The 27,800-nt window shown below is 44.2% G+C and overlaps 2 protein-coding genes and 1 long non-coding RNA gene across 13 annotated transcripts; 2 read left to right on the top strand and 1 right to left on the bottom strand.

Annotated features, from left to right (window-relative positions):
* The first annotated feature begins 7,342 nt into the window (after nucleotides 1–7,342).
* LOC112886691 (beta-glucosidase 20-like) lies at nucleotides 7,343–12,179 on the top strand. 4 transcript variants are annotated; one of them, XR_003227415.1, is made up of 13 exons: nucleotides 7,343–7,556; nucleotides 7,657–7,720; nucleotides 8,013–8,071; nucleotides 8,164–8,239; nucleotides 8,336–8,407; nucleotides 8,485–8,572; nucleotides 10,249–10,504; nucleotides 10,611–10,726; nucleotides 10,846–10,901; nucleotides 10,984–11,066; nucleotides 11,160–11,188; nucleotides 11,287–11,386; nucleotides 11,494–11,596. XR_003227415.1 is itself a non-coding variant. In XM_025952660.1 (13 exons), exons 1-13 carry the CDS (start codon nucleotides 7,413–7,415, stop codon nucleotides 12,001–12,003), a joined length of 1,506 nt encoding a protein of 501 aa, XP_025808445.1. In that variant the 5' UTR covers nucleotides 7,345–7,412; the 3' UTR covers nucleotides 12,004–12,179. The 4 variants fall into 4 exon arrangements, 2 of the variants coding, with proteins under 2 accessions (XP_025808445.1, XP_025808444.1); XR_003227416.1 differs by having other exon boundaries at nucleotides 11,478–11,595; XM_025952660.1 differs by adding an exon at nucleotides 11,775–12,179 and having other exon boundaries at nucleotides 7,345–7,556; nucleotides 10,300–10,504; nucleotides 10,846–11,066.
* Nucleotides 12,180–17,030: 4,851 nt separating this feature from the next.
* LOC112886077 lies at nucleotides 17,031–23,001 on the top strand. Of its 6 annotated transcripts, none has more exons than XM_025951854.1 (6): nucleotides 17,031–17,117; nucleotides 18,535–18,838; nucleotides 20,667–20,974; nucleotides 21,049–21,096; nucleotides 21,428–21,834; nucleotides 22,397–23,001. In XM_025951854.1, the coding sequence occupies exons 2-6, from the start codon at nucleotides 18,540–18,542 to the stop codon at nucleotides 22,748–22,750; spliced, it is 1,416 nt and encodes a 471-aa protein (XP_025807639.1). In that variant the 5' UTR covers nucleotides 17,031–17,117; nucleotides 18,535–18,539; the 3' UTR covers nucleotides 22,751–23,001. The 6 variants fall into 6 exon arrangements, with proteins under 6 accessions (XP_025807639.1, XP_025807635.1, XP_025807638.1 ...); XM_025951850.1 differs by having other exon boundaries at nucleotides 17,033–17,128; XM_025951853.1 differs by having other exon boundaries at nucleotides 17,059–17,128; nucleotides 18,532–18,838.
* A 447-nt stretch (nucleotides 23,002–23,448) lies between these two features.
* Nucleotides 23,449–27,086, bottom strand: LOC112886078. Of its 3 annotated transcripts, XR_003227328.1 has the most exons (4): nucleotides 26,620–27,086; nucleotides 26,041–26,332; nucleotides 24,091–25,931; nucleotides 23,449–23,989 (listed from the first exon to the last, which is right to left on the bottom strand). It is a non-coding gene; the product is annotated as an uncharacterized LOC112886078 (long non-coding RNA). The 3 variants fall into 3 exon arrangements; XR_003227326.1 differs by having other exon boundaries at nucleotides 24,091–26,332; XR_003227327.1 differs by having other exon boundaries at nucleotides 24,091–26,332; nucleotides 26,813–27,086.
* Between the last annotated feature and the right edge of the window lie 714 nt (nucleotides 27,087–27,800).

Raw genomic sequence — 27,800 nt, 5'->3', positions numbered from 1 at the left:
TAGCACTTCACCAAAACCCTAGGAGTAGAAGTAGAGCACTTTATCAGTGAATTCTTCAGCAAGTAGGGCTGCATCAAATCGATCTCCGGCTTCTTGGTAAGTTCATGTTTATCAGATTATCTAGGCTTTAGCTATCGGTGTATCGCTGTAGTTTCGCCTAGTTTAATCTACAAGTTATCGATTTCTATCAAGTTCTTATAAGGCTGCATCGTTTGATCTCTTGCTAGTTCTTAATAGATCTCACAATTTATCAAGTGGTAGTCATCGGGTCATCGGCTTTGTCTAATCTTTTCATGCATTTATTTTATAGCCGATTCATTATGCGATTATCGCTTCTGCTACCAGACCATCTACGATCTAGTCCCTCGCTGCGTGTAGGCTGACCGGTCGATTCGCTTGTGTCACACCCGGTTTAGAAAAGATAACCGAATGCATCCCATATGTGCGCCAGGATCAAGTTCCGCACATACAGTAGACGCACAAGTGAATAACCGAAACAATGCATTAATGAAATAGAGTATAATAGTACTTTATTACATGACCGACAGTTTTAATCTTAATCGAATAAATAAACATCGATAAATAGCAGCGGACTTCAACTTCACAGGCAGATAGATGACTGGGAGACATACGCCTACTATTCTTCGAAATCTTCAGGAAACTCCGGACAATTATCTTGTTCTGAGCAGCATTATTTTAATAAAGCAAGTGTGAGTACACTTATGGTTGGTACTCAGCAAGTGGAGTAAATTATATGATATGCAAGGCCATGATCAAGGAAAAGCTGACATGGTTTGATTGTGATAATCATTTTTAGTTGATCAAGTTTTAATTAAGCAAGTATTAGCTAAATGTAAGTATATACCAACCCTTAAATACATAAAGAGATAAGTTAACAACAACATAGATAAATAAAGAATATCGATTTAGATCATCTTTAAGTTCAATTATCATGTGAGTGTCCAAGCCGCTCTTAACCGTGAGCACGACTGATATATCAGTTTTCACTCTGTAGAGGTTGTACACTTTACCCACAATTCATGTTTCCCTTGATGCCTGGGTTTGCAAGGCGCTTAAACACTTCCAAGGTGAGTGGTAGGGATTCACTACGAGGCCTTTACAAAGATTCCCTAACTTATGACAATCCGCTAAGGTTTCAAGTCAAAGCGGTCATAACCCTCCCTAATGAGATAATGCCTTAGCCAAGGACCACATATATCAATATGTCTCAAGAGGACCGAGCTATACCCCGACGATGCAACCCCTCTTGCCTTTCCGATAAGATTATCATAAGCTAAAGTTTCTAATTAATTAGCCAAGATCAGAGCCATGTAGTATTGTGGTCGTATTGTTTTTCTAGGTGGTTCTCCATGTTCCAATTAATACAATGATCTTAATTATCATCAATAAAGTATTCCATAACATGTGTAAACCAGTGTAACATGATTTCCAGATTATCCAACCAACCTAAGTAAAGCAACTAGCAGGTTTAATCAAGGAAGTTCAATAGAAACTAGGCACATCCTTACTTTGGATTCTATCATATTCTAGACACATGCATGCATATAAAGTAAATGTGTATTTATAATGTTATTGGGACTGGAGTATGATCAAAGACCACTAGCCTTCGTTAACGAACTGCTGCTACTCGGGAACGTCTTCGAAGCTCGGCTCTTGCGGACCCTCGAACTGCGTATCGTCTATCGTAGCACACAAATACATACAAGCAAACAAATATAATAAATAAGAAATAGTACACCAATCAATATAAACAGAGCAAAATAATATAATAAAGCTACTGCATATGTCGTAAGGATCACGTGAGCATAAGAATCGATAAAACGGAGTTAAAATGGAGGAATTAGGGCTAAAACATGATTCTAGGGGCTTATTTGTAGAAGATTTGAAACTAAACGGGCTCTAACAGAGGAAATCGAGGGCTAGATCATAATTAAACCTTAGACCTAGGGGGTTAGATTGTAAAATAGAAGAGTTAAGAACGGCGGGTTCTATTTTAGAAAAAGATAGGGGCCTAAATAGAAGAAAAAGGACCTATTCACGATTACTTTTGAACTGACATGGACTGCGGGTTGATTTCCAGAAAACTTAAGGGCTAAACCACAAAACCACCTCGGGTTGACCGGTATAAGATCTGTTTAACTCAGCCTAGGACTGATCTGGACCGTCGGATCTAGATCTAATGGCGTGGACGGGGCTGGCGGCTCGGGCGGTGGTGCGGGGTGCCGGCGGCGAGGCGAAAGCGGCGGCGGGCAGCGATGGCTCGCCGGAGTTACGTGAAAACGCGATTCTGGCCTCGGGTTTGGCTCGGGTTTGGCCCAGGAGATAGTGCGTTAGAAGGGGAACTCAATTAGGGGGGGTCGAGAAGAGGCACCGGAGGCCGTAGGCGGCGGCTGGCGGCGAGAGGCGGCGCGGAGCAACGGTGAGCGAATTTGCTCACGGGAAGGTGGGGAGAGGAGGGATTAACCGGCTGGGGAGGGTCCTTACCCCACGACGGAGCTCCTGCGGCTCATGGGCGACGGTGGGGAGTGGCGGAGCGACCGCGCGGCGGGCGGCCGAGGCACAGCGGCAGCAACGGCGAAGCGAGCTCTAGGGCGGCTAGGGTTTTAGGCGACGGCGGCTGCGGCTTGAGGGGAAAAACCCTAGGGTACGGGCTGTACTTATAGGGCGGCTGTGGATGCCTAGGTGTGCGGGCCTGGGGCACCGCGTGGCGGGGCCGAGCCGGACTCGGGTGCGAGTCCGAGTCTGGTGCGGAGGAGGAAGACGAGCCTGACAGGCGGGCCCCGCCTATCAGCGCGAGCGGGAGAAGGAAGGAGGGAGCGCACGGGCAGTTTTCGGCCGGGGCGAGCAGCTGGGCCCAGAAGAGAGAGGGGGAGGCGCGGGGGGAGAATGGGCTGCAGGGGGAAGGAAAGGGAGGCCGGGCTAGCTGGGCCGCGCGGGGAGGGGAGAAAAGAGAAGGAAAACGAGAATAAGAAGGTGGGCCGGCCCAAGAGAGAAAGAGAGGGAGAGAGAAAAAAGAATGCAATTCAAATGCTTTTGAATTTGAATTTAAAATTTAAATTCAAATGGAAGACAACCAATAAAACAATGCAAAGGGCATGAAATGCACAAATCCTATAGTTCCTTATATTTCTTTTTATAATTTGTTAAATTCCCATTAATTCATGACAAATGCCCTAAAAATCAAAATGAGAGGTAAAACCTTAGTGACCTAAGAGAACTCTTAGAAAAATTTAATTAAGCTTTCTAACTTCAAAATTAGGGTGTTACAGCTTGCCTTGTCGCCGTTATCTCAGGCTGTCTCGGTTAAGTCCGATCCTTGAGTAATGATGCTAAGTCGAGTCTTATTGGTTTGATCTGTTTACTGGTTAGCGGCATCATGATGATGGTGGTTCGGTAGTATCAATCATCTTTCTTGGCCGATTCTGAGCTCAACGATAAGCGTAAATTCTAAGTAATTAGATGCATCGGTTAATTGTGTTCTACTTGTTGCCCTGCTGTTAGCGCTATCTCAGTTTGGTCCGATTTGACTAATGGTAACAATAAGTTTAGCTTAATTAAACGTATGTGTTCATTTATGTGGTTTTTTTATTCTTAATTCTATTTCGTCACAAAATCGGCTTTGTAGCCGATATTCGGTATTATGCTTCAGACGTGGCTGATGCATTTGTTGGAACTGTTCAAAATCCCAGCCGATACATTCCTCATTATTTTACTGATTTCTTTTCTCTTATCAATTGTAGGTCAAATTGACTGGCACGCCCCGAACCCGATTTGCAGGACCTGCACTGGACATAAGCAAAGCTCCCAGACCTTAGTGTGTCATGCTCCGCAAGATTTACCGTCCAATTTTTGTAGCAACACACCTCAACTAAAGTCATATGTGTTGTGTTGGTGGGGTGGCAAGGAAGCTATACGTGAGGCAAGAGGTCTCATAGCAACAAAGTGTCAAGCGCAGAGTGAGCATGCATTAAGGCAGGGCACAATTGTGGGTTGTGTGCAAGATGATTAGTTGGGTGGTGATGGTGGTGGAGGATCAAGGAACTGACTGGATTAGAATGGCAGTGGTTCCACCAATAACTGGGTTGTCAGAGCGAGAGCATGAGAGAGAACAATTTGAGGTTGAAGAAAGTGCATAAGGCCTCCAAATTGGATGGTTATGTTCGGGGTCTGTCAGGATCCACTCGGATTATGGAACCTAGCTTTTACAATTCAGCTTGTGATCCAAATACCTTGAATTGTGGTCCAGTTCTTTCACAACTCAACGACCCTAAATTGCGGAATCCCACAACCTACCTCACCCCGCTTTTACCAACTTGTGAGACAACCACCCAAAAACCTAGGTGGATCCAAGCCGCCCCGCCATCTTTTAACAATTCACAATCCACAAAATTGAATTATACATTGTTCACCAACTTGTGCTTTGAAATGAGCACCAAATCAAGCAAACCGTTTATCTCAACTAGATTTCCTTGATAAAATTTTTGAGGAATTTTATAAGGATATATTTTATTCCCCAGTCAAATTTCATAATTTTCTGAAAAATATTAGGTATTATTAAATTTTAGAAACTATAGAGTAACTAAGAAAACAAGATTGCAATAAATACAAAAAAAAATTCTGTTCAAAAATTGCCATATGATCTTGAGCTGTATGAATGTAGTTATATATGAATTTATATTAACTTAAAGAACGTATTTACCACACATGTATTTCAATACGAAGTAATTCCAATAAATAGGAAGAAATACATTTAGATTCTAAGGAAATGTATATTAGTAATAATACTGACTTATTGGATCTATTAATTGTGTGAGCTAATTGGAACTAAATTTAAATTCATTTCAAATTAGTATTCCTAAACAATTTACAAAACCCATCTAATAAAAGTTGAATCTTAAATTAGCCGCTAGGCCCCCTAAGACAACCTATCGATCTTGTGAAAGGTAGCTAGCACGTGTAGCTTTAAACCCAACAAGCGGCCCACGTAAGCCCATGACAGCCCACTGATCGTGTTCCTCCGGTCTTATATTGTCCAAAGGCTGGTGTGGGATTTTTCTTCCCCCAACAAGTAGCAAGGCATCACATGCACGCTAACTAGACAGGAGCAGACGCATTGAAAAGCTGCAGGAGGCTCATAGTCTCAGATAGGGTACAAATACCGATTAGCGTGTGTATCTTTCTTCTCTCTGTAGTCCATATAGTGTACTATAATACGTATTTCATGATTAGATGCATTTTAAAAGCATTCAATAATTTTGAAAATTTAAAAACTTGATTCAATAATCCATGAAAGCTAATTCAACATTTTAGGGAAACTAGTTCAACATTTGATATAAAAATGTTGAAGTAGTATATCTAAAATTTTGAACTAGTTCATCCAAGATATTAACTTTTAAATGATAATAAAGTACATTTATATTGGATCTTATTGTATTGGATTAAATCTCAGCAATACAGTGGTTCAAACGGATTCAAAAATAAGATCACGATTTGAAAGGAAAATGTATATTAAGACTGAAATCTAAATGACCACTTGAATGCATAGGACCAACCATATTGGGACACGTAACTGACCCTCAAACATACCTAGCTGGCTAGCTGTATCTTTTGCTCCCGCACGCTGTAGACTAGGCATAATGGAACGGTGTGGAAGGTGTGCACGAATCACGAATATTAGAAGATGTTTAAGCTTTTTTTCTTCCGGAAGATGGATAGAATTTCCGAACACAACCCACGTCAGACCTGGCTCGCGTCCCTCTCATGGCTCTCGTAGCTCGGGCCGCTATTTCCTCCTTTCCTATCCTCTCCCCCTCTCTTCCTTCGAACAGTCCATTTTCTTTTTTGGAAAAAACCACCAGTCCGGCCCAGCTCTCTGCCCACCAACGACTTGGCCAATAGTGGGTTCAACTAATAGTGGGCTGAAAAATACGAGAGCACTAATACAAAAAGGGCTAATGGCGGGTGTTAATACATCTGATTAAATATTGCAGTGGTAAAGCATTGGTAACTTCTGAGCGATGTTTTTATTTCAGCATCCCATTGCACATTGCTCCTCATCTTTTTTTCATGTTTCCCTAGAGAATAGACTACTAAAAAAGAACTTCAATTAACTTTTCTACAAGTACACAATTGTCTTACTGGTAGTAAGCACAGCCAGCAGCTTGTTGTGCACGATTTCATCCCTTGCTTTGCACCATTTTTTTAAAGCGAAACTGATTAGTGTCCACCCTGTCAGATTTTCGTACATAACATTCTTTATCACAATTGTGATTGAGTACGATACGAAATATGTGACAGTTTCTATTTTCATTTATGACTGTTACAAGAGGTTCGTCATAGAATTTGGACCCAAATTAGAGGGTTTGTAGATCTGTGGTGAAAACTAGAAAATCTTCATAGATGTTACCCTATCTGTGATGTTTCTCATAAACGTCATCCGAAATCTGTCATGGATTAAAGGATTTGTTGCAGTGAATGGCTATAGCTATATAGGAAATGATACTTGACCAAGGATAATGTTGCACAGAACATAACCAGAATGGAAGCCTCGAATGCATTTTTTTTGCAAGCACAATAAAAATATGCAACATCTTGTTTTTATTGCCACTTCGCTAAATCAATTTGGTGCATTGTTACCACTGCTTTAGGGGTAAACAAACCAAGAGGCACTACACATGTGTTGAAGGGTTGGCTAATAAGTATCACAGGGGCATTGCAAAAAAAAAGAACATAATTTTGTTAGTGCGGAAGGTCAATTTTAGGTGATTTAGTGATGCCACAATAATGATATTATTTTTGGAAAAATGATATACATGCAAGTCATAAATATTTTGGGTCGTTGAATCGAACCGATAAGCTGATAAAATGAATTAAAAGGGCATTCTATATAATTAATTTGGGATGAAAAATAAACTAGGATGACATGTCATCATAATTAATCAACTGACCCAGAAAATACCAGTGGGTACCACTTGCTTCCCATACCAATATACCACATCTTTAATGCATGTGCTTTTCACATGAAAAACAGATTGCAGAGATTATGAATAATTTGCCACCTCAAGCTTCGCATGTGGTGGCCATGGAAACTATTTCCAAGAATTGATTACGATTTAGGAAGAGGATACATTATGGAGGACTAGAGTTCTTTTCAATCTTATAGCTTGTTCTTCATTTATTTCAGCAAAATGGTGAAGTGGTGTAACAATGAAGTAAGGCTGCATGGGTTGGAGTTTTCTATTTTTTAAAAAAAATAAATATCTGCAAATGCTAGAGGTCCTAGTGTGAAATATTCCTGGCCACATGCAACTGGTTGGAGGTTTGTCATCCGAGCAGCAGTGTCCTACACCACATACAAGAAGCCCTCCGTACATGTGTGCCTGCGGGAGAACATGGCAATGGGGACGCGCTTGCTGCTTTTCTTGCCATGGCTGCTTCTGCTGCTGCTTCCATCACATGCTGTGACAGCGTTCCGGTTCACTGTGGATGACTTCCCTGACGAATTTACCTTTGGAGCTGGGACTGCGGCTTTTCAGGTACCCTAAAGACCATGATCCTGATTTCCATATCTTAATTTGGAAACAGGGTAAAAGAAGTTTCAAGTGACCTCATTTTCCTTTGATATGTCTGGGGCAGTATGAGGGTGCAGTAGCTGAGGATGGGAAGAGCCAAAGCATTTGGAACACCTTTGCTCATTCAGGTAGCCGATTACTTTTCTAGATCTTATCTGGAAAAATCTCAGTAGGAGTTTTATGCGCTGATGTAATTCTTGATTTGTTCCGATCACATACTGGTAGTTGTTGATGCTGCATTCAAGAACTACAAAGTTCACATGCTCCTGATGACATTAATGGTCTTGCTACACTTTTTTTAAAAAAGAATTGCCTTGCTACACTTCACAGTTACAAGAATTTTAAAACAAGTGCTGAACTCATTTTAATTCTCAATTTTGCGTTCCATTTGTCCTGACTGATATTGTACGAATGCAATAGCAAGGAATCCAAATGAGCACAGTGGAGATATGGCTTGTGATGGCTATCACAAGTATAAGGTGTGTTCACTCTTTCAGAAAAAGATTAATTGATACTTTACTTGGTATGTATGGACTGTTCTCTTAGATCTTCTATTGATATTTTCATTTAGGAAGATGTAAAGCTAATAAAAGACATAGGTCTGACGGCTTACAGGTTCAGCATATCTTGGTCAAGACTTATTCCTGGTGTGCAACTAATGTCATTGTTTCAATTTTTCATTTTACATGGTAAAGAAGTCCAGATTTTCCAGTTTTACTAATGTCAATTTTCGGTTCATGTAGATGGGAGAGGAGCGATTAACCCAAAGGGGCTGCAGTTCTACAACGACATGATAAATGAACTAGTGAAACAGGGTGAGTAACACTGCATTTGTTCAGAGCTTATGTCGGTTACTGTCTCGCTGAACCACGGTTTTCCAATTCATGTGCAGGTATTCAGATACATGCTGTCATTTACCATCTAGACCTCCCACAAATTCTCGAAGATGAGTATGGTGGATGGCTGAGCCCCAGAATTGTGTAAGTTGTTTCTTGCTCTAAGTGAATCAGATTAAAAGTCACATTGAGTAGTTTTCTTCGCGAACGTGCTTGAGCACGTATTTCATTAAGAGGAAAGTAATACGAAAATTACAAACCTTAATAGGCAGAGACTATTAAGGCGAATACAGAACACCACCAAGCAAGTAGCAGACGATCTTATCAACAAACAAGAACAGCAAGAAAAATGGGGGAGGAGACTCGCCCGACCACAAACCTAGCCAAAACCAAACAACTGAACCTGCTAAAGGAAACTACAACGTCAAAGGTGCGAAGATCTACAATACAATAAAGGTGGCAAAGCATCCACCCAATCAACCAACTACGGCGGCAAAGCATCCACCCGAAGCGATCTCCAACCAACACGACGGCGGCAGCACAGCATCCGCCAGAGCAGAACGGCGGCAAAGTATCCGCCAGCAAAGAGAGGGGCGGCAAAGCGTTTGCCAACCGACGACCAACGCAACCTGGACGATGTAGAGGAAACTAAGCGACGGCAGACGCAGAAGTGGAAACTCTCCGAGGAGAGTAGACGATCACCACCAGTGAGAGCTTCCAAGACGACACCTCCAGGACGGGAGCGACACCACATGCACCATCGTCGTCCGACCAACGTGGTCTAGGTTTTCACCTAGAATGCTCACCGGAGAGGAGGGAATAGGGGAAAAGAGTGACACTTTCAAGAAGGTAAACAATGCCCAAAGGTGTTGCCGTCACCGGCCCGCAAGCAGACCCTAGGCTTTCGCCTCCACCCCATTCGCATCCCGAGCCGAAGACCGACAAACGCCATCATGCAAGAGAGCCCACAAGCACTGCAAACAGAGCCACCAGCGGGGATAGAAGCCAACCGCCAAACGAGCAACAGGAGGTCGAGACCCCAGGCCGAAGGCTGGCGGCCGGCATCCAGCCTCCACGAGGGCGGCGCAAGACAAATGCCTACCCCAGGCGAGCGGCAGCACGACCCCGGCCACCCGAGGGCGGTGGCATGGCTACAGGTCCCGGCCACCCAAGCCACATGGGGCATAGCACCCTAGGGTGGGCGGCGACGGCGGCGGCGGCCGCGAGCCCACGGCCACCCGAGGACGGCGGCGGCAGCGACGCGACCAAGGGCCCCCGGCCACTCGAGGCACAACAACTCGGGGGCGAGGGCGAGCAGCCAAGGGCCCAAGGGTGGTGGTGGCACGCCCCCCACCAAGCCACCGGGGGCACAACGCCCAGGGGAAAGCGGTGGCGCTGGTGACGCGCCCTCACCCGAGCCCGGCGGCAGATCCGGCTTTGGGAGGCCCAGATCCTGCGAGGAGAAGGCCGAATCCGGCGCCGGCAGGCGGCGGCGGCGAAGGACGACGAGGTTGTAGGCCGGGGGGAGGAGGGAGGTGGGGGTAGAGAGAGGAGAGGGCGTGGGGACGCAGACTGAGCCGACTTTGGCTCAGTCGCAGGCCGCTGCCTCCGTTCGAACGGTCGCCGGCGGCGGCCACCAGAGCCGGCCTGGAGGGGTTAGACGGGCAGCAGCACGGGGCGCCCCCCGGGTCGCCTGGGAGAGCGACGCAGGGGGGGAGTTAAAATTAATCTCCACGTTGAGTGGTGAAAACCATTTCAAATGCGTGCTAAGTCTGGTATGACATTATAGGTTCACCTTTAATGTGTATATCTTGATGCAGAGATGACTTCACAGCATATGCTGATGTGTGTTTTCGCGAGTTTGGCGATAGGGTTGCACACTGGACAACTATCCTGGAACCAAACATCATTGCTCAAGGTTCTTATGACATTGGAATTGCGGCCCCTGGACATTGTTCGTATCCATTTGGCCGTGATTGTACGGTTGGCAACTCTTCTGTGGAGCCTTACTTGTATCTACACTACAGTCTGCTAGCTCACTCATCTGTCGTTAGGCTTTACCGGGAGAAGTATCAAGTAGGTTTGTTCATTCCTTTCAGATTCAGAGCCTTCGATCTGTTTCTGTTGAACTTTCTTGATATCACACACAAACATGATTTTATCACTGAATGTTCGGCTTCAGGCGGTGCAGAAGGGCGTTGTGGGCATAAACCTGTACTCCTTGTGCATTTACGCATTGTCAGATTCAGCTGAAGATATTCAGGCGACTGAAAGAGCCAATGACTTCTTGTTTGGTAGGTATGTTGTGCAATATCTCTTTATGCAATTTGTCAAGTCTTACTGCAAAACTTATTACACGATTTGTAGAGATCTATAGGTCGACGTAAACCAAACAACTAATAGTCTTTCAATCGCAGCATCTTGCACCCTTTCTTGTTTGGAGACTACCCTGAGAGCATGAAGAAGGCCGCTGGTACTCGCCTTCCATCCTTCTCCAGTTATGAATCCAAGCTTGTTACCGGTGCATTTGACTTCATCGGACTGAATCACTACAGCTCCATATACGCGAGCGACAATCCTGATGCATCAAAGATGCCCGTGCGAGACCAAGCAGCTGACGTTGGAGCTTTGTTCAGAGGTTGAAATGCCTGTAAACTTCTATATGTATGTGCTTCAAAATGTTTATGAAGATTGCTCATTTGCATGGATATGCTTTGTGAATTTTCTGCAGAAACCAGGGATGGGCAAACTGTCACGCAGGTACAATTACGGTTGATACCATTGGCTTAAATTGTTGTAGAATATTTTTATCAATTTTCCATGAATATAGATGCTGACATTGATGATTTTAAGAGCAGTATCCACCAGGCAGAATGGTTGATCCTCAAGGACTAGAGCATGTACTCAAATATATCCGTGAAAAGTACGGAAATATCTCAATTTATATCCAGGAAAACGGTAATCCATCTAGTCTGCAACAACATTTCGAATTACAAGTTCAGAAGCAAACAATCTCGCATAACATTTAGCAACATTACTAATTAACCAGGCCTTGCATCATTCAGGACGTGGACAAATTGACAACGACGACGACAACAACGACCTGATGGATGTAGAAAGGATTGACTTCCTGAAGAAATACATTGCAGGCACACTGAAAGCCATCAGGTAATTGTCTAATTTTCTCTCTCTTTTTTCTTTTTTGCACTGATAGGATCATAGGATGGCCCAACGTCTAGAGAAGTCTAAGTTTTGCATCAGGTGCATGCATAATTTTTTCTTGTCAGATGCTTGGTTCTTTGGATGTTTTGACACATGAACTTCATCAAGACATGGTTGTTTCCAGGGATGGAGCCAATGTCAAAGGATACTCTGTATGGTCATTGATGGATATGTATGAGATATTTGGGGGTTACAAGGCGCATTTCGGCCTTATCCGCATCGATTTCAAGAACCCGAGGCGTCAGAGGCAGCCGCGGCTTTCTGCGCACTGGTACTCAGACTTCTTGAAGAATAATGTTACGATTCAGGTGGAGAGTGGTGCAGCAACGGCTACTTCTCATGCACAAATTTAAGCTCTCCATCCAAAGAATGCCATTTTATGCATGAGAGCCGCACTCTGAACATAAATCATCGAAAGGGTAAATTTTCGTGAGAATTTCAGCGTGGTGTTGGGTATGTGGAGCATGCGGTATGTTTTGTAAATTATCTTATTACTATTACTAATAACAAACTATTTTTAAAGCCTTCACACATTCGTCGAGATGAATTAAAAAATTATTCTAAAACCTTCTTAAGAAAATAATATATTTGACCACCTATTTTGTAGAGTCGCTCATTATTTAGGAAACTTCTAAATTACCCACCTACGCCACTTAAAAATAACTAAGATAATAAACTGTCTAAATCTGAATCTAAATTACTTGTCTTTACCATTCCAAAACTATCTCAGTTTGTCACTTTTCATCATAGTCTGTTGGAAGCTTGAGATGCGATTCTAAAGGGAATTTGTTTTTTCCAACAACGGAACGGAAGGAACTTTGCTAAAAACTGGTGTGAATAGGCATATGGAGGCTTTGTTGGTGTAGAAACATTGCTTTGCCATTCCTAGTAGTAAGAATGGGAACAAGTGAATGTGAAGGGCATCGGGGTTCACACCCTTGTTGATGGTACCACAGGCCTCTAGGAACAACAAAAGGTGTGCATTGGTATCCTATGAGACCTCGCTGCAGAATGGGTTTGCTTACACCTTGTTGATCAATCGTGTCTTCAGCTCAATTAAAGATGGCAACGGGTACATAATACCCGCGTAGCCACGGTTAGTAAACCCAACGGACGCGGATACAGGTATGAGTTTGTGCCCGTGGGCACGGATGTGGGTACAACTCTAAACCTTACGGGTATCTTGTAATGGGTCTGAAAAAATAATATCCAAACCCGCAAACCCGTTGACATGTGGGCCTGAGTACCCCTTATTATAAAACATCTGTAGAGTTTCCCTTCATTTTTCTCCTCGTTCCCCATCCTAGCCGCCACCTCAACCCACTCAACCGCCAATGCCCCCCTCGGCCCTCCTTGGGCCCACTCCTCGCTGGCAGTGCCCAGGCGCCTAGGCCACGTGTCGGCCGTGCCTAGGAGTCTGCGCCAGCCACACCTAGGCCCCCGCGCCGGCAATGCCCAGGCCATGCGCCGGCGGCGCCTGACCCCAGCCCAAGTGCTCTTCGTCCTGCACATCCACATGTATGCACTGCACTGGTCTACTTGTTCCATTCTCCAAGAATGCTAGATCTGCTCTTGTATATGCTTGATTTGCATGAGAATGTAATTTTGATAGAAGTTTATAAACTGCAGCTACTAATGTATGTGAAATTTATTTGTAGATGACGGTGATGGAAGGGTCAATAGCTTCTGGTCATATCTTGAAGACATTCAAGAAGAAATGAAGGTAGATTCTTGCATCACTACCGCTGATTCCAACTAATGAGTTATTGAGTTCGAATATTTGCTTGGTTTAGTTGGACTTTTATGTAATAATGGTTTTGAACAATGACTTTTGTATGGTTGTATGCTTTTATTTCTGTTAATGTGTGATGTATCATATATGAGACTGGTTCATTTGTTTGCTCAGACTAATTTGTTTCCTCAAATAAATGGTGTTTACTTGTTGTTGAAATGTGCTTGTGTGCTTGATTTTCTAAAGCTTGCGGGTACACAGACATGCCCGCGGGTATGCGGATATCCGCGGATAGCGGGTACCGTCATCGTTTCCTGCCTGTGGTGGGTTGCAGGCGCAGGTGCGGTTACTGATTTTAGCCTGCGGGTATGGGTTTACGAAATTGATATCCACGCAGATTTTACCTGTTGCCATCTTTAACTCAAATACATCATTCTCCCATGTTAGTGCTGATTTTAGTGTGGATATTCTTACTAGATGGGGCAAAGAAGTCACAAAGGGTTTTCTCGGCTGGGGGGAACAACTCAAGGTCAGATTCTCCTCCCGATACTCTGCGGATAGGATTAAAGTTAATTAGTCGGTAGGTCTAAACCGATCATGCACTGCTCGGCAGATTCCCACAAAACAAAACAGAGCATAGTGAATCCACTACAATTAAGGATAAATAAATATATTGAAAATCAATTGCCTATCCTTTAAAATGAGGGGGATTATCTTTTCTTTAACTTCCAACATGAAAGATTGATCAGAATATTTAGTGATATCTTTGGCCAACTGTCCCCGCAACAGTGCTAGAAATACGGTGACATTTGGACTAGAGTTTTTGGGTTGTGGTTGTGGTTGTGGAGGCATGGGGAGACGCCCCTGATTCGCCCCAAGAGAGCGACGTGGGAGAGAGCCTTTCTAGTGGAAGGAACTTGTTACAAGGAGTAACTGTATCGCAACTCTGTGCCTCTAGAAACCATGATCTTATATTGGCTATTGAAGTAGGTGCTATCTCACTATCAAGGAAAACTGTTTAATCTTCAACTTGCAAGTCCACCAATCAACGAATTCCAAGAAATCAGCGGGGATGGACTAGTCAAACTTAGCAAAGGAATGACGGAATGTGATCAAATCTTCCAAAAACCCTGAGTCTTTAAATCCCTCCATAATATTGGATCATATATCTCTTTCCCTAAGATTGCCTATATGAATTGCAGACCATATCTCAATTCTCATGTCCAAGTTCTAACAAACTTGGGTTCGAGTTCTTGGCACGAGTACTCGCATTTTTCTAGATTTATTTCAGAATTTAACCCACGCAATTCTTTTAGTGGTAGACAACGTGTCCGTCAACAGCGAAACGCCTATGGTGCAATGGTGATTTTGCTCATAGGGATGGAGGTTGCGTGCGTGTTTTTACAAAGATAAGTGTACGTGCGCTGTGTTTCGAAAAAAATTCCAACCAATTAATGTCACATGTAACGCTCCACTTTAAGTGCAAAAAGAGCCGATTCGTTTACATGGATATACTGCCCTAAGCCCTTGAGTGCACATTCACAAATCACAATTCTAGGCCCAACTCAAAAAACCTGAACGGGGCTGTATGTTACTAGTGCACAACTCCAAGCCCATATAAAAATTGGATTCAATATAAAATAGCTTTAGGCTGCAGAAATACTGCAAACTGACGAGCCTGTTCTTTTGGAAGAAATAATGTGAGAGGACCTACTAGGTGGCTGCCTCTTGATTAAGATGCAATAAAATACATGATAACTGATTTCTCGCCTACCTAAATACGTACAGGAGTTCGACATGAACGACCCCCCTTCACCCTCATTGGTGGCTCGGGGGGTGATTCTGCGACCCACCCACCCCTTCCCCTAGGCCGCCTCCGGTGGCCGCCACCACCACAATCGGCGGCGGCAGCAGCCGACGGCTGAGCCGGCCCGGCTTGCCTCCTCCCTCCCTCCCCTCTCCTTTCCCCCGTCCTCGCGAACCTTGGTCATGCGCCACTCCCTTCTCCAGATCTGCGCTCCCTCGTCGGGGATGACCGGGGGGGGGGGGGGGGAGGAGGGGCGGCCCTTCTTCGCCAGGCTTCGCCAGGGCCCGCGGCCACTTGTGGCCTTCCCTCGCCGCACGTGGCCGCTGGTGGCCAGCTCGCGCGGGGCTCACAGCTGCTAGTGGCTCGCCGGGACTCATGCTCTGGTGTTGCGGCCTCTCTCGCATGGACGTCGCTGGGTCTCGCCCTGGTGGCCGTCAGCGACAGTGGGTGGTGTTGTGGCCTCTCTCGCGTGGACGTCGGTGGGGCTCGCCCCAGTGGCCAGCGGCAGTGGTGGCTGGCCCGTCGGTGTCCCCATGGGGAGGCGCTGGGGTGGCCTACAGCAGGACCCTCTGCCGGGTGTCCTCATGCCGGTGTTGTGCCTCCCTGGTGGGCTGGGGCATCCTCACGCTAGGGCGTCCTTGCGCGGGGGCATCCTATGGCCTCCCTAGTGGCTGATTCTGCGTATCCCTCATCCGGGTGTGCGGGCCGCGCATCCTCCGGTGGCCCCTCTGCGGTTCCTTCGGTTCTGGGAGGGAGTGGCGCCAAGGCGAAAGCCAAGGATCTGCTAGGGGGTCAATGACAACGACGTCTTTGGGCGTTGTTTACCTTCTTGAAGGCGTCTTTTTTCCACTTCCCTCCTCTCCGGTGTGCTCTCCGGGCGAAAGCTTTGACCATGTTGGTCGGATGACAACGGCGCCTGTGGCGTCTCCCTCCTTTGAGGTGTCATCCTTGGAAGCTCTGCTGGTTGCCGACGGAATCGTTGCCGAGCTCCGACCCTCTTTCGCCTGGTCCTGGTGGTGGTCGTTTGCTCTCCTTGAAGGGTTTCTGCCTCGATGCCTGCCTTCGCCTTATTTCGCCCACCTCGTCCGGGTTGCACAGGCTGACGTCTGGCGGATGCTTTGCTACCCCTCTTCGCTAGCGGATGCCGCCCCTCTTCACTAGCGGATACTTTGTCGCCGCCGTCATGCTGGTTGTTGATCGCTTCGGGCAGATGGTTTGCCGCCCTGGTTCGTTGGTCGGATGGATGCTTTGCCACCTTCGAGTTTGGAGACCTTTTTCAATCATGACGTCGGTGTATCTTTTAGCAGATCCAATTGCTTGGTCGTGTCTAGGTTCATGGGTTCGTGTGAGTTACTTCCCTGTTGTTCTAGCTGCTTTTTTTAGTGTTGGGATCGCATGCTACTTGCTTAATGGTGCTTTGTAACCGTCTTAATAGCCTCTACCTAATAGCCTCTGCCTATTAAGTTTATTTCAATCCTATGTTTCGATCCTATTGCTTTCTCTTAACGTGCTCATGCATGTTCTCAAAAATAAATACGTACAGGAAGTGGCAAAAAATGTTCGCACCAAGAAAAAAAACTTAAAAATAAAACAATGGTTTGATGGCTATTATAATTCTATTTTACAATTTCGTGATCTACTGTAGCATTGCAGCTGCGATTGCCAATGTATCCGGATTCCAATTTCTTAGTTGAATTGGAACGGGAGCTGTGATAGTACAAAACAAAATAGGGGAGAAATCTTTGTGCGGACATTGCAGACAGCCCGGCCCGGCCCATGTAACCCCCTGAACTGAATAAAACCTGGTCCTTCCCTCGCTCCAGCTCCCTCTTGAGTCAGACGGCGGCGCCCCAAACGAGCAGCCAACAGCGAACTCTCTCGCTCGCCGCCGCCGCCGCCGCCGTAGCAGCCGTCACCTCCGCCAGAAGGTGCGTTCCAGGTACTTCTCAGGCACTCTTATCTCTTCTTCCTCCCGCACTGCCACTCTCTGGAATCCTCTCAGCTCGCGGCGGGCGGTGGTGTCGATCCCTGCTCATTCGGCGCGCGCGCGTACCCGGCTTGACCGCCTGACTCCTCTGTAGCTGCGCCGGCCTTCCAACTCGCCAGTATTGATAGATTATCTCCGTGGATGGTAACAGAGCTCGAGCGATTAGCTGCCGCCGCCACGCCGGGAGCGGCGAAGTTCCGACATGGCTGGCGCGCCGCCACAAGCCCACAATGGCTTTTCGGCGCCGCTCTTCGCTTGCTTGCTGCCATGGTTGATTCGATCATTCCACAGGTCGCTCGTTCCGCCTCTAGAGCTCCGGTGGGTGCATCAATGGAGGATTTGGAACTGCTTGGATTCGGTGTGTAGCGCTAGTGCATGTCGTGTTAGTCATCGTGCACAGGCTGACGCAGGACTTGAGATTGGTTAGGTTCTTTGGCCGGCTCCGCAAGCTTGAGGGTCTCGATTCGTTTCGCGTTCTAGTTCGCGATTGCCTCTTTCTTGATTTGTTCAGTAAACTTGATGCGTGCGGTGGTGCTATCACTCGGCTTACTCGTCGGTTTACAAGACCCTTTTTTTTTGACATTTGAGATTTACCGAGCTAGTCATGCTATGGAGTATTGAGTAGATTTTGCTGTGGTTGAGTGTCCTGGCTATCATGCTCAAGAGCTGCCCTGGGTGAGTATGAGTGCCCTGCTGTGCTGCTGGATTCAGTCGTTATCCTTGGCACTGTTTCAAATCAGTGAATTTCTTCATGAATTTGTTGCGGTAACTAGGATGCGTCTTGTGAACCTGCAAAGGCCGCAAGCCTGAAAATCTGTCCAAGGTAGAGGAGTTTATACTTGCATTTTTTGTATTGCGATTTAAAAAGGCGTTGTGAGAAGGCTCGTGGAAAATGTGACACCGGCCCACTTTGGACGGCCCAACCAGGCCCATCTTAGAAGCCCATTAGGGTTCGATTCCCGTCTCGCTTCGCTGGCCTTCAGTCACTCTGCCTCCCCGTTTTTGTTGGCTTCCTCTTTTGTTTTTCTCCCGCGAGTTGTTAAATTCCTTCGCCATACTCTCAGTCTCAGCTACCGCCGCCGCCGCGCGCTCGCCCTCCATCCGTCCCTCGACTCTCGACTCTCGACTCCTGCGTTCCGCCCAGCTTGGGCGCTGGCTGGGCGCGCCGCTCGCCCGCTCCCGCCGTCGTGCCGCGCGGCCGCGCCCTGACACCGGCGCGGCGGCGCACCTCCGCGCTCGTGTTTGGTACTGCTGGTCTCTACTCCTTTATCTCTCACTCTATTCCGTGATTCCATTCAGTACTGAGAATGCTGTCGCATTATTTTTCTTGAGGATCCTGACTTTTCTTTTATTAGCAGTGTACATGGAGGTTGCTGCCGAGTTCAAAATGGAGTATGCTAATGGAGCGGTGGATTTGGAGGTTGACATTGTTGGTCCCGGCGGTGCTGCTGCTTGCAGCAAGTTGAACACATTTGAGGACCCTGATGCCACTGAGTGTTCAAGTTCCTTTGGGGACACACTTTCGGGATCAGAGGATGATGCAAGGCCTTCAGAGATTAGTGACATTGAGGTGGACTCGCCGTTCTGCCGCTATCCTCATAATGGAGATGCTGCTGCTCTGCTAGATGCAGCTGCTTCCGACAATTTGGATAGATTATTGAAGTAAGTACCTTGGGTTCTTTCCTGCCTTCTTACAAGTATCATGTAACTCTGTTTAATAATTGGTTATCATGTAGTGATTTTTTGGGACATAATGGGAATTCCGGCAATGCAGAGGTTTTACTATTACGCTTTATGGAATCTACTATATTGCCCATATGCTCAAAGGGTTCTGCTAGATTTGCGGATTGACTATCTATCATTCTTATATGAAAGATCATTCGATCTTGGAAGGTTGGGATTTGTGTCCTTTGGTAATTAACCACTATTTCAAAAGGATAATGAGACATGATCCTTTTTGTACGACCTCTGTCCTTGAACATGAAACATATTTTGTTTCGTTAGGACATGACTTGGACAACAATTACTACTAATATAACACTTTGTGATACAAAATTTTAATAAAAAATAAGTACTTCTGAACATGAATCTAACAATACCAATTTTGTATCACACTTACAAAAGTATATAGTAATAGAGTATTTGATGGTCAATGGCTTGTTCTAACGAAACAAAATGCGCCTTACCAAGCACCATTCTGTGCCATGAGCTTAGAAGTTGCTCCAGAGAAGCTATGAGCCTCAGTCTGATGCTCTTGCACTTCATTCTGTGCTGTAGAGGAGCTGGGCTTCTTCAAAGCCTGGCCTTTGAGCCTAGGGCTTGATGGTTTTTTTGGTCTGACAAGAAGCCCAGCTTCAGGTCCGGGTCAAAAAGGACCTTAATATGATATGCCTAACAATTGGTTGGTTCTTGTATCATTTATTAAGACATGTCTAGTGTTAGTCATTGAGAGATTTAAAGGATAGAAAAACATGAAAGCAGCTTCAGAGTGGTAATTTCTGTTTAGAATAGAGGCTAGTAAGTCCCCAATGAGTTCCACAACAATGGGAAGTGTATGATCTGAGATGCAGTTCGCATGCAATTAAATATTTGTTAAGTCTACATGTCATGACTTCCAGATGGTTGAAGTACACGAACAAAAAGGAGTTTCCGGTTGGATCTGTATAAAGTTCTATTGTGTATATTTATAGCTATCAATCCATGGTCAAATTTATCGATTTTAGAACATCCTTTGTGAGTCTGTTTTCCCCTGCTTCTAGACATCCTTCCTGGCTTTGGTACATATTCTCCAGTATGTTCATGATCCATTTTTTACATGCTTAAAAAGAAGACTATTTGGGTATGCACTAGAAATCATTTTTGTGTATGTGGTTTTCCAGTATGCACCTTGTAAATTTTGTTCTTGTAGACCTTTGTATAGATATCTCCTCACTATCTAACCAATAAGTAGACATATCCCTTTACTATTTTTTTTTGCGAGCATTACTATTAATATACATTTATACCCAAAATGGGGTATTCTCCTCAAAATGCCTGCCTGCAAAATGTCTTAGTGATACAGAAATATCTCTAGGATCTGATGGGATTGGTTTGTGAAATAAGAACCTTACAATATGTTAAGTGAAGTGTTGGTTCCTGTATCCAACTAGCACATATATTATCTCCAGTTTGTGATGGATGCTTTGAACAACTGCAAGCAGATGATGCCTTCCAGAATGTGTTTTGGTGACACTGTATCTATCTATTTATAATCAACTACGAACAGAAATCCACTATGAAATCATGGTAACATATGTCTGGACATTAGATTCAAAATATGCCATTACATTTATGTTCTTTTTCAGTTTTTATATTTGCTTGGAGCAATTTCCAGTGCCTTCAGTTCCAATCAATCATATTATGCCAGTTATTTCTTTTTCACTGCTTATGCTATTCATGTTACTTTAGATAAGGCAGATTACATGTAACAACATTGTACCATCTATCACAGGAAGAAAAAGGTGACTGATCATTGGAGAAAGTATATAAGCCCGTTAATGTGGAGATGCCAATGGCTAGAATTGCGGATGAAGGATTTGCAATCGCAAGTTTCCAAATATGACAAGGAGCTTGCAACACTCAAGCATGAGAAGGAGCTGCAGACAAAAATGATCGAGTTAGACTGTTCCTCCTCTCGATCAGTACCATTCTCCTCTCTTTGCTGCAGGAAGACCATGAAGCGGAGGAGAAGAAAAAGAAACGAAGACAAAATGGATGCTTCATCGTATATCTCTAATCACACCGTATTATCTTATTTTGGTAAGTGTTGCATTTTACTTTACAAGCAGAGATACAAATAGCCTTGTTGATATCTCATTTCAATTATCCTGCAGAGAAAACAGAAGCAGATGGCCATTCTATTGAAGACAATGCCAACTTAGGTAATACTGTCAATTGCTTGGCAGTGAAGTAGTGATTACAATATTTGCTTCTTCATACATGTTCCCCTGTTTTGTCATAGCTTTTGATTTATGTTTATTATTACATTTCCTCGAGCAAAAGATTTTTATTGGTTGCATCTTGCATCTGGGGATTACTGCATGCAAAGTAAAAAACTCCATTTGGTGCTTCCCTTAGTAATGCCACCCATTGTCATGATTACACATTGAGGTCAATGTTACAAACTTTGGAATCAGACTTACTGTCAATTATCCTTTATTTTAGTGTTAAGTGGTGCAAATAACTTAATAAAACCTTTTCTTGATCATTCAGCGGATGATAACACAAAAGGGAATAATGATGCTGATTGGCTACTTGGTATTGAAGGAGGTGATACCACTGTCGAGCAGATTCTTTTGAGCATTCAAGCTGCTCAAGACAGGGTATTCAGTCTGAGATCAAATCTGAAGCAAGCAATGGCTAAGAAGAATAAGGTAATAACCCTTAAAGTTAACACATGGGTCAACGGTACACAGAGCTCAAATTGCTCACCTGGAAAGGGGAAAGTTGCTGCATTGCATGAGAGATCTCCCCAGGATACATCTGATTGTGATATGGACGATTCTGCCATGCCTGATAGTGCTCTCTCAAGCTATGGAGAAGCTAGCAACATGGATATATTTGAGAGCACCATGAGCCTATTGTCTGAAGGTCCACATCAGATGGGAGAATTTCGTGAAGTAAGCTTCTACAGCTCTTTGGTTTCACACCGTAACAACTTGGTTCAGCTTCATCACTGATTTGTGTTTTAAGCTTCAAGTTGTACCAATAAAAAGCTATAGCTCTCCGAGACATTATATTTATGGGCAGCGTTCTTTTAAGCAGTTGACATTTTGAGTAGAATGAACCTTTTTAGTTATTTACAGTAATTAGTGATAATGGTTGTGTACTGAACTTTTGTACACGACTTCATTGGTGAGGTGTGATGTATACCAAATCGAAGGAGGCCTGAAAAGTAGCAACTCATGTAAGTGATATGAAATAAAAAAATTTAACCTATATTTATCTAATGAAGTACATGGGAGCATAGCATACCCTTTAATGTTCTTTATGGTCCAATAAGCATTGGATGATCTGGAATATATGTTTTTAGTTTAGATTGTAAACCTTATTAACTTATAAGGAATTTAATACCTAGACTGCAGTGTAAGCCAACTTTTAGAATTATCTCATTCTGCAAAGCATGGATACTATTCCAGTTTTGGCTGCACATCCTTACTAATCTTGTTTCTTTTCTCGCAGAGTTCTGAAGATGTATTGATTGACAACCAAGCAGCAGAGGAAGGATACCAAAACTTTGAGGTGATCAGCCATCCAACCAAACGGCTAAGGGTATCAGTGAAGCGAGAAGCTGGGGCACATTCTGAGGATGAGAGCGTTGGCCCTGTAGCTGCTGTCAAGAAAGAAGAAGCACAGGAAGAAGCCACTACCAGCTTCAGTCTTCATGGGGCTTTCCTGAAGCCCTGCTTCACGGGAAAGAGGCAAGAGCGGAAGCCAAAGAAGCAAATGAAGCGCAGACGCGGCTGTCCAACCGCGGCAGCAGCGGCTCTCATCTCGTGGAGGAGCAAGAGGATCCGGAAGAAGAAGCAATTGTAGCAGTTTAACCAGATGATGAGATGATGACGACAACTGCAGATGTGTCTTTCCCTGTACCCGATCCTTTTCGTTTCCTGGCGACGGCATAATCTGAGGGCAAGACTGAAACAGCACTTGAGCCGAGAGGTGCTTGTGAGGCAGTCTTTCTCCTGTTTCTATTGTTGTCGTTGTTGCTGCTTATATGTTCCTGTCCTGAACAGTATGTCTTGTGATAAGGAGTTTCTTTTATGGATTCAGTTTCCTTTCGGTTCCTTGATTCAGCCTTAGATCGGATTGCTTTGCATTTTGTTCATGCCATCTCAAGTTGCAGGTGGGTCGGCTTTGGTTGACCCAAACACTAACCCATACTACCCAATTATCTATTAATTGGTTCTGGGTTGGCCCGAAAAGATTTAAATCCTACAACCAGTGGAACTGGTTGACCCAGTTAGCCAGCACGTGGGTGTCTGTCTGCTGTCTTCTGTGCTTCTATTGTCTGCTTGCTTTCAGACTACACAAGACACTATATTATCACAGGCTCACAGCGCATACTAATCGATACAGAGAGCAATAAAAAATTTTAAACTGAGATAACTAAGAGACACCATTGAGCCCACGAGGCAACAGGTACAAGTACAGACAATGAAAAATTCATTAAAACTAAGAACTAGTGGATCTTTCATCTGCATAGGTAGATGAAACCAATACACTCTTATGGCTAATAAATAAAAGTTTTGTTCCTTTCTGATACTAATGTCAATCAATGCTCCATTGCTAGCCTGACACTCCTATCATATATACATGAATATTATGAATTTCAAACAAATACCAACTTAAACAAAGTAAGCATCCTCTCCAAAATCATCTTCCATATGATCTGTTGTATCATCACTCACAGGATTGGCAATTGTAAACATGTAACAGCAACGGAACCTATAAGTGATAGGCATTTTGTAACATGAAGCTGTTGTTGCAATCCTAGCATCAAGCAACACATCTAGTCATGATAAAAACATTAGTAATTGTGAACTCATGGGTGCCTACTGGAATGACATCTCTCACTCACTCACTGCTACACTCATGAAACCCCTCAATCACTCTACTTAGTCAATCAAAATTTGGCAAGAAAAATATAGAGTAAACAAACAGCAAATTAAACTTTGTACAAAGATGCCTCCAAGCATTCTCAGAAGGTTAATGGGTAATTCTTACTCCCCGGTGGTGCCACAACTTGAACCAGAAGCTTCTCAGGAGAAGTAGCTGCAAAAAAAATAGAGTTTGTTATATTGTTTGGACACAAACATAAAATAGCAAACCAGTATACAAGCACTATATATATACTAATTCTACATATTGCCTACCTACTGCTCGCAGTCAGTCTTGGAGGCAAATAAGTGCCTCAATTGTGTCTGTGGTTAGCCTGCTCCGAAAGTCACTAACAACCCTCTGACCCATGCTAAAAGCAGATTCAGATGCAACTGCTGATGCCGGTGCTGATAATACATCACATGCCATGCGTGCAATGACTAAGTAAGCTGCATAATTTGCCTTCCACCAGTTTAGAATATCAAAACGGTCAATTCTAGGGACCGTGTCATCTGCCAAGTATGCATCTAGTTCACTGTAACTCTGAGTCCTCCTTCGAACACTTTGGTGTCTATCCTAATCATCAAATGAGTCATCCTTCTTAGCATTGACTTCAACAGAACTTGTTTCTTGTATCAAGCCTGTGTTTGGTACTTGCAAAGATTACTCACGGAACAGCATTCTAAGTGTGTTTTTGACTATCTCCAGTTTTGAAAGTGCTTCAGCCCCAAAAAATTGTGTCAAGCGAAAATCCACAAATTCATGCTTAAATCTAGGATCAAGAACAACGGGGATACAAAAGGATAGATATGATATCTCCCAATACTTCATGAATTTCTTTTTGCATCTTCTTGACCATTGCAGCAATGTCTTGATCCTCATGAGAAGATTCCACATCCATCACTAACTTAATCTTCCAAAGTTCATGGAAATAAAGATTTGCTGTGGGATAGGAGGACCCAGATAACAACTCAGTGGCATCAGCAAATGTCTCTAGTAAGGTGCAAACAAGTTTAGATCTTTCCCATTCCACCGATGTTGGTGTATTAGTGTAACTTTTATCTTGCTTTCCCAGTTCATCAAATACTCTCCTATATGGATATGCAGATTGAAGCATAAAAAATGTTGAATTCCATCTTGTAGAGACATCAAGGGTGGGCTGCTTTCCAAGAGATACTCCAAGATACTCCAACTTGTACAACTACTTCAAACTTCTCTTTCCCAGCTTGTGAGCTTTTGATATATTTTACACTCTCTCTGATGTTGTGCATAATACTACTGATTTTCTTAAAACTTGAACTACTAGGTTTATAATATGTGCACCACACCGAATATGAAAAATGTTTCCTTCACATGGTAACATTTTCTTCATCAACAAGTTGGTTCTCAGCAGCACCATCATTGAATTGTTAACTGTGGCATTGTCTAATGTTATACCAAACAACTTGTCCTCAATATTCCACTCATGAATGCCTTTCAGTAAAGCATTAAACATGGATGGTGCATTGTGTGGTGATTCCATCGTCAAGAAAACGATAATCCTTTTATGAATCTTCCACTCACTAGAGATCCAGTGACAAGTGACACATAAATACCCTAATGTCTGATTGGATGTCCACATATCAGCCGTTAGTGAAACTTTTGAAGTGGAATTCTTAAACACCTCCCTCAATTCTAACTTTGCATTTTCAAAAGCCCATGCAGTCTAACTTTATAGTTGTTCTTGATACAATTTTGAACAAAGGATTCAAACTATAAACAAACTCATTAAATCCATCATACTCAACTATAAAGAATGGGAGTTCATGTAACACTACCATACGAACAAGTGCTCTATGTGCTAGATCCGAATCATAAATCCAATTTTCCAAACGCTCAATATCAGAAGGAGTTGCACCAGCACATAATTTATCAACAAACTCAGGGACTCTTGACCTTAATTTGCAGCGCTCCAAATGTTTTTTCGGGTGACTGGTTCCTACGCTTTGTTTGCCACTAAGATACTCATGACAATGCATACATTTGGCATAAATAATCTCACCGTTCTGAATGATAGGTTCGAAGTCCTTCCAATAAATAGACCTCAACTGCCTAGAAGTACTTTTAGTTATAGGGTCTATAATAATTGAAAACAGAAATCAATACAACTGCAGTTCGATATCGTACATAGTACAAGTTTCAAAACTATATGATATTGTTACCAACCATAGAAATTGTTGTCTTACCACATGAATTTCGAGTTGTAGAATTTTTGGGAGACCTTGTTGTCGGTGTAGACAATTGAATTTGATTGATTATCCTTATACTTGGAGAACCAACTGCACACCTTGCTCACTTCAACCGGTTGATTCTTGCCAAATCTGTTGTAGAAACTCTAGTCCGATTAGTTGGAGAAATTCTAGGAAGCGGCATAAGGACCTCCACCCTTGGAGTTCTCGCTGACGGAGAACCACTAGAGAGCCCTTCCTCAATTTCCGGAGGGGTAGCCACAGGAGATCTCTCCATGATGTGCTCAGCCTACAAGTTAGATGAACAATTGTACTTGTATGGTTAAATGAAGTAGCAGTAGAAGCACCATGTAAACTATTAGCTGCAGCACATAGAACAGGCCTGCAGCTAAATAAGAAAGTCATTTTTCACTCCTATAACTAAATAGGAGAGGCCTGTAGGTTGTAGCGTGTGATTCTTTCAATTACCATCTCCAGTGATTTGGGCCAACCAATGCAATGCGTCTGATTCTTTCACGCGTGCGTGCAGATCAGAGAGAGAGATCAAATTTATGCTTGGTGTGGACAGACAGATACCTCTATGAGGACAGACAAATTCGTGCCCCAACGAGGGGACGCCTACTTGCCCTTTTCCCACCACCCCACCTCGCGTAACCCAATCTCACTAGGTGCTGTTGTTGGACTTCCGCAGATGCGGCAGCTCAAGGGTGAGGTCGGCACAGATGTGGCAACCCAATCTGAAAGAGAGAGAGAGAGAGAGCTGCATCACCTGGATACGGTCATGACTAGGTCCGGCGGCGCCTTGGATGCCTGCGTCTGGCCACAGCCTGGACCGTGGCCCGGCGGGGAGGAAGGGCGCGGCCGGCAATGCCTGGGCGGATGAGCTCGGAGATGGCTGCAGAGGCACGCGATCGACGAACGGCCTGGAGAGGGGCACGGACGGCGCGGGATCGATGGCGTCAGGTGGCTCACGACCGGTGCGCTCGGGCGGCACGAGGCAGGCGACGGCGTCGCCGCCGCATCGACCCGGACGATTCCTCATGGGGAAAATTGGCTGCCGGACACCATTGAACTGTGGCTTTTGCCACATGACGTTAAGGGGGCTGCTTGGAGTGCCGCCTAACCCGTCACGCCGCGCCATACTTTCTCCGTTGTAGGTGTGGCGGTCGTTTTGAGCGCCACAAGTTAGGCACACTGTGGCGGGTTAGACGGCACTCCAAACAGCCCCTAAGAAAGAAGAGTTTTGCCAAAACACACTGCTAAGACATAATAATTTGTTGCTGGACATTATAGCTATTATAATAACATATTTCACTCAAACAGGTAAGAAAACAATATTTTTGGACAAGAATACCCAAGCCCCTTCGAATAAACATTTGAACACCATAACAGGAGAATATTTGAACAACAAACAGGGCAATATGATAAAGCAATTCAATAGCATTTTATCTTAGAATAATATGACAGGTTAATGGAAGTAGCAGGTCCAACAAAATATCATGCTCCAGTCATATTAGGCTATCTAGTACAGTACCAGATCCAAACATTACAAGGCCACATATTACAAGGTCATGCTTTGAACAATAACACTACATAAATATATCACTACATAGCTTATGTTTTCTTGAATCTGACAACCTTCATCTTTTTTGGCTTTTCCTTGTCGTTGATAGGAACCGGAGATAAAGCAAGACATTGAACAGGCTCTATAGTGTCTCTATAGTATCTTCAAGTTCAAGTATCTTCTTACGGCTGTA

This window comes from Panicum hallii, chromosome 3, assembly GCF_002211085.1.
Source record: "Panicum hallii strain FIL2 chromosome 3, PHallii_v3.1, whole genome shotgun sequence".
Lineage (NCBI taxonomy): Eukaryota > Viridiplantae > Streptophyta > Magnoliopsida > Poales > Poaceae > Panicum > Panicum hallii.
Note: the sequence above shows the minus strand (reverse complement) of the source record. Positions and strands in the feature narration are given on the sequence as shown.